The following is a 10316-nucleotide window of genomic DNA, read 5'->3' as shown; positions in this document are numbered from 1 at the left end:
AATTCTGCTGCGGCCGCACACTGCCAATCTCTGCGGTCGCACAAATATCATGCGGCCGCACTCCTTAGTCTTCCTCCACTGTAGTCCGCACAATCCTGCTGCGGTCGCACTCACCTTCTACGGTCCGCCCAAATTTGGTGCGGCCGCTCTTCTCCTCCGCGGTCCACACTTCCAAGAGCATCAGATCAATATTAGAGTGCCGAAACCTATCAAATCATGCCCGATTGACCTCAAATTTTACACACAAGCCATAAAGGGCACCACGAACCTACTCCAACTTCTGGAAATCCAATCCGACCCCGATATCAAAATTTTCACTGCCGACCGAAATTATCAAAATTCTAACTTCCGCTAATTCAAGCCTAATTATACTACAGACCTCCAAATCATATTCCGGACACGCTCCTAAGTCCAAAATAACCTAATGGAGCTAACAGAACCATCCAAATTAAAACTCCAAGGTCGTTTACACATAAGTCAACATCCGGTCAACTATTCCAACTTAAGCTTCTAACTAAGAGACTAAGTGTCTCAATTCACTCCAAAACCTCCCCGGACCCAAGCCAACTAACCTGGTAAGTCAAAATACAGTTGTAGAACACAAAAGAAGCAGAAAATAGGGGAACGAGGCTATAACTCTCGAAACGACCGGCCGGGTCGTTACAAGAAGAAGGTAAAAAATAAATAAGAAAGGTTTAAAAAAATAGAAAGAATGGTAAAAAATAAGGAAGAAAGATGGATATAACTGAAATAAGGAGAATATTTATTAAAAAAATAAATGCGAAAGAGGGTTAGGCTAATTAGCCATTATTTTCCGTCATATGAACCCATTTTGATGGCTTTTTTTAGCTGTCACTCACTCCCTAGCGAGTGTTTATACACGTTATGCCAGGTCAGCGACGAGGGAGTTTTAATATGAAGGACAATATAGTTCTGAGGGTTTTGGGGACACCGAATAGTTTAAGCAGAAAACTGACAAAAATATTATAGTTTAAGGGGATTTTAGGGTATTAACTCTTTCTAAAAGCGATCATCAAAATATATGCTTTTACATAAAATCTTAGCCCATGGAGAGATATCTTTAAATCAGTGAGGCTCATATTCAAAGCTAATTCTAGCCATTTTCTTGCACTTTCAATCCTTTTCCTCTTGCCTTTGTTTTTCACTCTCGTCGTGTATCCTTATTTCTACCTTGCTCTCTTTCATCCCAATTATGATTTCACGAGTTTTACTCAACCTCAAATTTCCCACTTTTCCCTTTCTAGTTTCGAAAGTGTTTTACCAATGGTGTACACTCTGATTTTCGTTGTCCTTTTCCTTTGTGGCATAGCCACAACTACATATAGCATCGTTCAAGCATCCTATGGTAGACCTATCGACCTCGTTTCCTCTATTAAACCTATTAGAAGTTCGTTCTTCCCCCTTCTCTCTATTAGATATAAATTTCAATGATGAAAAATAATATATTACTATGGTGCAGGATCACGAGAGATTAGAAAAGGGATTCGAGCAAATCTATCATTGAAGTATGGAAGAAGACAAGAAAGGGAGGAGTAAAAGAATCAAGGCAAAGATCTGTCAATAGAAGCAAGTAAGGAAGATTAATGATTGAAGAAATATGACAACCAGGATGATTAATAAAATGAAAGAAGGACCAAGATTTCCCGCGGCCCTGATTGCTGAAGATATGCGTCGAAAAAGGAAGACTATAAATCCCATGAATCAAGGAAAAACTTAAGGAGAACTTATGACAAATCTCTTTTCAAAAACGGAAACGAACGGCAATCATGGATCGTTTATCGAAGCTTTGTACTAATTCTTGTAATGAATCACAACAGATTCAATTTCCAGGATCAATTCCCTTGGAACTGCAAAACCTTCAATGGTCTGTCAAAGATTCGCCAAGCTAAAAGGCTCAAGTATAAAATAAAGTATGTCAAGGGAATGACATATACTTTGAACGAACCACTATCACTCCTTTTGTTCTACTCCAAAAAATTATTGTAGCTCACTCTAGATCTACTGTGTAACTAGTGAGAGAAGAAATAGAGAAAAACGCATGTGAGGCATTGTATCAAGAATCGAGAAGTAACATAGTGACTAAGTTGTTGGTGTAAAGCTATATCAACTCTCTTATATCAAGAAACTTCAAATACTAAAAGAGAACACCCTTGCAACCTACCCTAGGGGACTGGACGTATGATTCACATTAGGTCCGAACTAGTATAAAAATCATGGAGTCTTTAATTCCTGCATTTTATTTCTGCTTTACTTATACTCTGTTCTTACCTTCAGTCGACTAATTAGTAAACTACTCAGGGAACAAAAAAAAAAGAAAATCGATAATTCAACCCCCCTCCTCTTGTACTTTCAATTGGTATCGGAGCAGGTCTCACACTTTTATCTTTTGCTTAACAGCTAGTGAAAAAAGATCATATCAAATCAAGTAACTATTGGAGCACTCTTTTAAGAAGGGACATCGCAAGTAAGGCCACCATACTTCAATGGACAACATTTCTCCCACTGAACACTAGGCATGAAACTTTATGCAAAGCCCTATGATGTCAAGGTATAATGTGTTATCAAAAAGAAAAATTATCCATTGCCAGCAATAACTGAACCACCAGCTGATCCTGAAGATATAGATGAATACATAGACACATAAATGGTAGTTGTTCAAGTTAATGCTAAGATACGAAACTTGCTTTATAATGCTATAGGTGGAGAAGAGTATGCGAAAATTTCAAGCTATGATACCGCAAAAGAAATGTGGGACAAACTGGAAGTTACCTATGAAAGAACCAGCAAAGTAAAAGAAACTCGAATAAAGTTGTTGGTTCACGATTATGAACTCTTCCAGATGAAAGAAGAAGAATCCATGGAGGAGATGCTTGGAAGATTCAGTAAAATCATTGGCGATCTGAAAGCCTTTGGTAAACCTTACTCAAGTGGTAATCAAGTTCGAAAAATCCTGAGAAGTTTGCCTACCACATGGAAAACAAAAGTAGTTACACTCGAATCTCAAGATCTAGACAAACTTTCATATGATGAACTACGAGGAGATCTCATAGCTTTAGAGAAAACCCATCTCAAGAAAATGCGTCAGGAAGAAAAGAAGAAAATAGTTCCTTTCAAAACTATAACTAACGAACCTGAAAATGATATTGATGATGATCTAGAAGCTCTTGAAGATGAAATCTCCATGGTGTCAAGAAACATGAATGAATTGATGAGAAGATACAGAAACACACAAAAAAAGGGAAAGATGTCATCCAAATGAACCAGGCAATATAATGAACAAGAATAAAATGATGAAAAATTCTTTTAATGTAGAAGGTATGGCCGTGTTCAAGCTGAATGCCCAGATTTTAAAAGAAAAATCTGTAGAGGGTTCAATAAAAATAAATCCTTTGGAAGCTGGAGCGATGAAGACAGCTCAGAATATGAGGAAATAGCAAACTTATGCTTTATGACCATTTTGGAAAATGATATGAAAACTTATTATGGTTGCTGGACCGATGAAGATATATCATATGATGAAAGCAAAGAAGATACTAAAAACTATTTCATGGCAAGAGGTGAAACAAGCGAGGTAAGACCCTATAGTTATGATAGATGTAATGAATTGCAGAATATTCTTGACCTTACCCTAAAGGAGTCTCAAAAAATGTTTAATGAATTAAAAAGACTCAATAGGGAAAAGAAGGACTAAGAACTTAAACCTGAAGTTTGTGAAATCGAAAGAAATGTGCTTCAAGATGAAGTTCAGGAATTGCAAATGTAACTTAATGGCATGCATAAATCCACCAATCACAGTTTTGTCAAATCTAACCAGGCGACTTACAAGTCAAGTGAAAAAGTAGCTGTTAGAACTGAGTCCACAAGTACTAGATCAAATACTAGATCAACCCATATGTGTCAAAACTGTAACAAGGTGGACATAAATATTCCTTTCGTAGATTTCGTAAATCTAATATTTCAGGATGGATTTGGAAACCCAAAGACAATCCTGATTCTAGTAGAACTAACCAACAAGGACCCAAGCAAGCTTGGGTACCTAAAAGAAGGTGATAATTCTATTTTGCAGGAACACCACAGAAAGAGTCGCAAAGGAAAATGGTATTTAGACAGTGCGTGTTCCAGTCACATGAAATGTGACAAAAATATGTTCAAAGAAGTTACAAAAATAAATGGAGGAAATGTCAAAATTGATGATAATTCAAAAAAAAAAATAGCTGGCACCGGCAGATTTCCATTCAACAATAATTGTGATATTACAGAAGTATACCTTGTAGATGGACTCAACTATTATCTCTTAAGTATAAGTCAACTATGTGATTCGGGGTACGAAGTCAAATTCAAAAAAGCAGGATGTGCCATTGAAGATGAGTTAGGTAAAATCATTCTTCCAGAAAAAAGGTATGAAAATGTTTACATTCTTGATGGCATTGAAAATCTAGATAGTCATATCGGTTTGGCATTCATATCTGATGATCCATGACTGTGGCATAAAAAACTTGGTCATGCAAGCATTCATCTAATTGAAAAACTCTCCAAGTATGATTTAGTTATTGGCCTTCCCAAACTCAATTTTTCTAGAAATCATGTTTGTGATGCATGTCAGATTGGTAAACAAACTAGAAACTCTTTAAAAACCAAGGTCATTATATGTATGACCAGGCCTTTACAATTGCTTCATATGGACTTATTTGGACCCACTAGAACTGCCAACATTAGATGTAAATGATATACTTTTGTTATTGTTGATGACTACTCACTTTTTACATGGGTTATTTTTTATCTCATAACGATGAAGCCTTGAAAAATTTTGCGATCTTTTGTAAAAGAATTGAAAGGGAAAATGGGTATCTCATCATAACCATCCAAAGTGACCATGGGGGAGAATTCGAAAGCATAGCCTTTGAAGAATCCTGCAATGATCAAGGATATACTCACAATTTCTCAGCTCTAAGATCAACCCAATAGAATGGAGTAGTTGAGCGGAAAAATCAAACCCTACAAGATATGGCCAGAATAATGATATTAGATCATTCATTGCCAAATCATGTTTGGGCAGAAGCAGTAAGCACAACATGTCATATTCTCAACAGATGTCTTATAAGACCCATTTTGAAGAAAACTCCATATGAATTATGGAAAAGCAAATGGCCCAATATAGGCTACTTTCATCCATTTGGAAGTAAGTGCTTCATCCACAATAATGGTAAGGACAACCTTGGAAAATATAATCCAAGGAGTGACGAAGGTATTTTTTCGGTTACTCTATTAATAGTAGATCTTTTAGAGTTTATAACAAGCATAATTTATCTGTAGAAGAATCAGTGCATGTTATATTTGATGAAAATAATACTACGACCGAGAAAGGAATCATTGCAGATGATGAAGATATCAGCCAAGAAGCATCACATGCAAGCAAGTCACAAATGTTGACTGGTGAATCTGCTAGTAATCAAACTGAACCACAAAAGGAGTCAACTACTCCTGCAGTTGGAACACGACCAAATGAATGGAGAAGTGAACCAGAATATCCTCAAAAGTTTATCATAGGGGATCCCAGCGAAGGAATGAAAATCAGAGGAGCTCTAAAGAAAAAGGCAAATATTGCACTTATCTCTCAAATCAAACCAAAGAAAGTTGAGGAAGCCTTGAAAGGCTCCAGCTGGGTACAAGCCATGCAGGATGAACTCGATCAATTAGACAAGAATCAAGTCTGGGAACTGTTACCTAAGCTATTTTTGGAACCAAATGGGTTTTTAGAAACAAGTTGAACGAGGATGGAAAAGTAGTCAGAAACAAAAATAGATTAGTAGCTCAAGGATATTCAGAATAGGAAGGAGTCGACTATGATGAAACCTTAGCTTTAGTAGCACATTTAGAGTCAATACGAATTCTTCTTACATATGCATCTGTAACAACACGACCGTTTATTTTGATAGTTGTAGCCCGTTTCACCTATTTATAACTCATTTCCTGCTTAATTGTTGTTATATAACTTGCCGGAGTAGTTGATTCGTGTCCGGAGAGGTTTCAGAATGAGTTGAGACACTTAGTCTCCATGTTAGAAGTTTAAGTTGAAAAGGTCAATCAGATATTGACTTATGTGTAAACAACTGTAGAATGGAGTTTTAATGGTTTTGTTAGCTTCGTTGGATAATTTTGGACTTAGGAGTGTGTCTGCATTATGAATTGGAGGTCTGTAGTTGAATTAGTCTTGAAATGGCGGAAGTTGAAAATTTAAAAGTTTGACCGAGAATTGACTTTGTGGTTACCGGGCTCGGATTGGGGTATCGGAAGTTGGAGTAGGTCTTTTGTATTATTTGTGACTTTTGTGCAAAATCTGAGGTCAATCGGACGTGATTTAATAGGTTTCAGCATCGAATGTAGAAGTTAGATGTTCAAAAGTTCATTAGGCTTGAATCGGTGCGCAGTTTGTGATTTTAGCGTTGTTTGCTGTGATTTGAAGGCTCGACTAAGTTCGTATCATATTTTTGGACTTATTGGTATATTTGAATGAGGTTCCGGGGGCCTCGGGTGGGGTTCAGATGGTTAACAGATCACGTTGGAAAGTTGAAAGGTTGCTGAAGCTCACCAGTTCTGGTGCAATCGCACATGCAGAGTGGTGATCGCAGGTGCGAGCGGGGGAAACGCAGATGCAGCATGGAGGGAAGTGTGCAGTGGTCATAGGTGCGTGGAAATTTTTGCACCTGCCTGGCCGCAGATGCGGCAAACGGAGCCCAGAAGCGGAATTTGGATTAGGGGCTGTGGAGCGCAGATGCGGAGGAGCCGCGTGTGTGATCGCAGAAGCGTAGGTAGTAGAGTCTTGGCAAACCGCAGAAGTAGGAGATTTCTCGCACCTGCGAGAATGCAAGTGCGACTAAATGAGTCGCATGTGTGAAAGCACTGGGCAGAGTATTAATTTTGAGGGTTTCATGATTTTTTCCATTTTAGACATTTCAAGCTCGGGCTTAGATGATTTTTGAGAGGGATTTCGAAGGGATTCTTGAGGTAAGTCACTTGTGGTTAAATTTATTCAATAATTATGCTTTCTCATTGAATTTCCCACCTAGTTTGTGTGTTTTTTGAGATGTAATTTTGGGAGTTAAAGGCTAGGGAATTGGAGAGCCTAATTTGGGGATTTGAGTGATGATTTGGTATCGGATTTTAGTAAACTTGGTATGGTTGGACTCGTGGTTGAATGAGCTTTCGGATTTTATGACTTTTATCGGATTTTGGGACGTGGGTCCGGAGGCCGACTTTTGAGTTGACGTTTTGACTTATGATTAAGAACTTAGTATTTTCTTATGGAATTGATTCCTTTAGCTCATGCTGATTATATCGAACTGATTGTGGCTAGATTCGAGTCATTCAGAGACCGTTTCGCAAGGCAAGGGCTTGTTGGAGTAGAGTTTTGTACAGTTTAAGGTAAGTAACACTTCTAAACTTGGTTTTGAGGGTATAAAATCCTAAATTACATGCTATGTGATTGGTGTTGAGGTGATGCGCATGCGAGGTGACGGGCATGTGGGCGTGCACTGTAAAAATTGTGATTTAGTTGTCTCTATGGAACTGCATAGCCATCTTATCTGAACATTTTTATTGTATTCTATGTGTTAGAGAACGTGAGCTATGATATATGTTAGAAATCATGTTTAGGCTATATGTTGGTACTATTGGGACCCACAGTAGTCGTTCTTTGCTGTCAAGTTATTTGCTTCAATTGCAATTATGTACTTGGCCACATTCCTCATTTCATATCATATCTCAGTCTCTGTTATTGTATATTGTCATATCTCGTATCATTGATTAGGGCTTCTTAGCATGAGTGTTATGATCCCGAGAGACTGGAGAGATTGGTGACTGAGTTGGGGCTTAAGTGTCGTGGTGTTAGTGATATCTATATGCATGAGGGGGGAGTTTCATTTTGTAAAGAAGAATTGACTAAAAGATTCGGTTTTTACTTGCTAAGATACAAACATCACCTTTTCATTGAGATTCTTGTCGATACTTTCCCATCAGATCCGAGAATAACTCGAATATTCAAGGATTTGTCTATCATTCATTGTCATGAGGAAGATCTACTTATTCCATCCTTTATTGGGTGAATCATTCCTCTTATTTTCTTAAATATCATTTATTGTTGTTCATTATTATTGAATGCTACATTGTTGCTCCTATTTTTTAGAACATTTATTATATGATATTGCCACTGTCCGACCAGATCCACACGATATTTATTGCTTCTTTAAAAATCACAGTTAAGGATATTATCGTTAGCTACTTATTTATATAAATTTAATTATTTAAATCAAGATTTATATTTTTTTTATCAAATAAGGGAAACACTGTAAATTCTGTGGGCTCGAATTAATCTTTTTTCTACATTTCTGTTTTTTGTTGTTTAAGTTTTCAGAATTTAATTTTCAAATACAAATTATTAACAAGAATGAGTGCTTAAAAAGAATACTGAGAGACCAAGTGAACTTTCAAAAAATGAATTTGATGCACTCCATAGAGGTAGCAAGACAATGAAAGACTGAATTACATAAGACAAGGGGTCAATATAGTTACTATTACATATATATGCAGCTTGTGCATAGAATAGGGGTAAGGGCGAAGGGAGTATGTTACTGTTACCTACGGGTTTGGATGAATCCAATAACTTTTTTTTTCAATCATGTATTTATATTAGGAAACCAACTAAATATGTATAAATAATTAACTGTTAATTCAGTTACTAATGAACTATGGGTAGGATTATAAGTTCAAAACTCATAAATTTTAAATTCTGATTCCGTCTTTGAACAGGGTACGAGAATAATAAGTTTTTTTCTTAATTTTGGCTTAGCTCACATAATAAAAGTCAAAATGCCTAGTAATGTTTCGACATCACGTGAAAGGGAAATTCCCAACTCTTCCACCTTCTTGCCCTAACTATTGTCACCACGACAAAAGAAAATATCATTGGTTATCAAACAATGTTGCGAACTCGCATTTAAGCAGGAATAAGAAGAGAAACAATCTTAATCAGATGTCCTGTGTTTGAATTTTGAATGTGAAAAAAATCTTATTAGGAAACATTTTTTCCAGCATGAATAAAAACTAATCGGAGCCCCAATACGAGTAATTGACACAGGTGGTAAAAAAACATTACTAATATTATGTCACCCAAAATATAATTACATTAGGTACAGATAATAAATGGAACTAATTACCTATATATTAGTAGTAAATAGTAATAATAATAAAGCAGACAACTTCAACTTATGACAGTTGGTATCAGAGCTCTAGGTTCATAGGTTCTACAAGTCATGAGCAAGTGTCTAGTAGAGTCTTGCGGATCGGTGTGATAACGTCCATACCTATCTTCGAGAGGCTACAGGGCATTTAGGATATACTTCCCATCTTTCTTTCCTTATCGTGCAACATTGATTCAGCTTGAAGCGTAACTCTTTGAATTCTTTCCACGCATTCGTATGCGCATATGAGCACTCAGTATCAGTTGTGCATCGACGGCTTGTGATTCCATGGCTAATGTGCGAGATGTGATTTCTGTGTGCTGATGATGGGCCAGTCTGTAGGACTTGAGGCTGGGTTCTGGCTGTAGTATGAGCATGTGGATTTTGGTTGTCTGAGCACATGCTTTTAGACTTATAATTCCGGTAGTGTCCCTATTAGAGGAATTTATAGCCCGATGAGTGGTTGGATGGCTATATGATGAGTAAGATGTGGATGCGGGATGTGTTCAGATGGTTTGAGTGTGACAAGAAGGGTTTTTTGAGATGTAAAAAGGATTATTGGGTGCTTGAATTCTTTCTTGATGTGATGTATATTCTCGAGTTATGAGTGTATTGATGGATCTTTTCATGTTGTTTAATTATGGAATGAATTAGATTCTCAGGGCTTGTTGATGAGTACGGACTCAGGAAAATTAGGTGATTGAATAGTAGTTGTGGCTGTGAAAAGGTATAGAGAGATTATAGTTTGAGGCTAAGCAGGTGGGTTATGACATGTGGGGTAATCTACAGATGTGTGATCCTTATGATGTTGTGTGGAGGCTTTCTTTTCTACCAATGGCTATGGGTGTTGCAAGTTGAGTTTGGATCGGTTGTAATAGTTGACCTGGCCATCATGAGAATTAACGTGAGCTTAATAGATGATTTGAGGTATTATACTGTTTGTGTTACATGAGTTTATGAAGGATTGAGTTGAATCTCACTGCGGTATTATGGCAGTAATAGAGTATAGGCATTGTGAGTTATAGAGTGTTTTGATCTATGGCTTTGAGCCAAGCGGGG

At 37.1% G+C, this 10316-nt stretch overlaps 1 protein-coding gene across 1 annotated transcript; it reads left to right on the top strand.

The window, feature by feature from the left end:
- Window positions 1–2665: 2665 nt before the first annotated feature.
- On the top strand, window positions 2666–4501 carry LOC138900263 (uncharacterized). Its single transcript, XM_070186983.1, has 3 exons — window positions 2666–3267; window positions 3334–3592; window positions 3983–4501. The coding sequence occupies exons 1-3, from the start codon at window positions 2666–2668 to the stop codon at window positions 4499–4501; spliced, it is 1380 nt and encodes a 459-aa protein (XP_070043084.1).
- Window positions 4502–10316: the final 5815 nt, after the last annotated feature.

This window comes from Nicotiana tomentosiformis, chromosome 10, assembly GCF_000390325.3.
Source record: "Nicotiana tomentosiformis chromosome 10, ASM39032v3, whole genome shotgun sequence".
NCBI classification, from domain to species: Eukaryota; Viridiplantae; Streptophyta; class Magnoliopsida; order Solanales; family Solanaceae; genus Nicotiana; species Nicotiana tomentosiformis.
This window is presented reverse-complemented; position numbering and strand designations above follow the sequence as displayed.

Excerpts from the sequence above, each read along its gene's own strand:
- LOC138900263 (XM_070186983.1), top strand. The coding sequence starts at position 2,666 with ATGGTAGTTGTTCAAGTTAATGCTAAGATACGAAACTTGCTTTATAAT. Across the intron at positions 3,268-3,333 it reads ACACAAAAAAAGGGAAAGAT|AAGGTATGGCCGTGTTCAAG; the intron begins GTCATCCAAATG and ends CTTTTAATGTAG. Across the intron at positions 3,593-3,982 it reads CAAGAGGTGAAACAAGCGAG|GATGGATTTGGAAACCCAAA; the intron begins GTAAGACCCTAT and ends CTAATATTTCAG.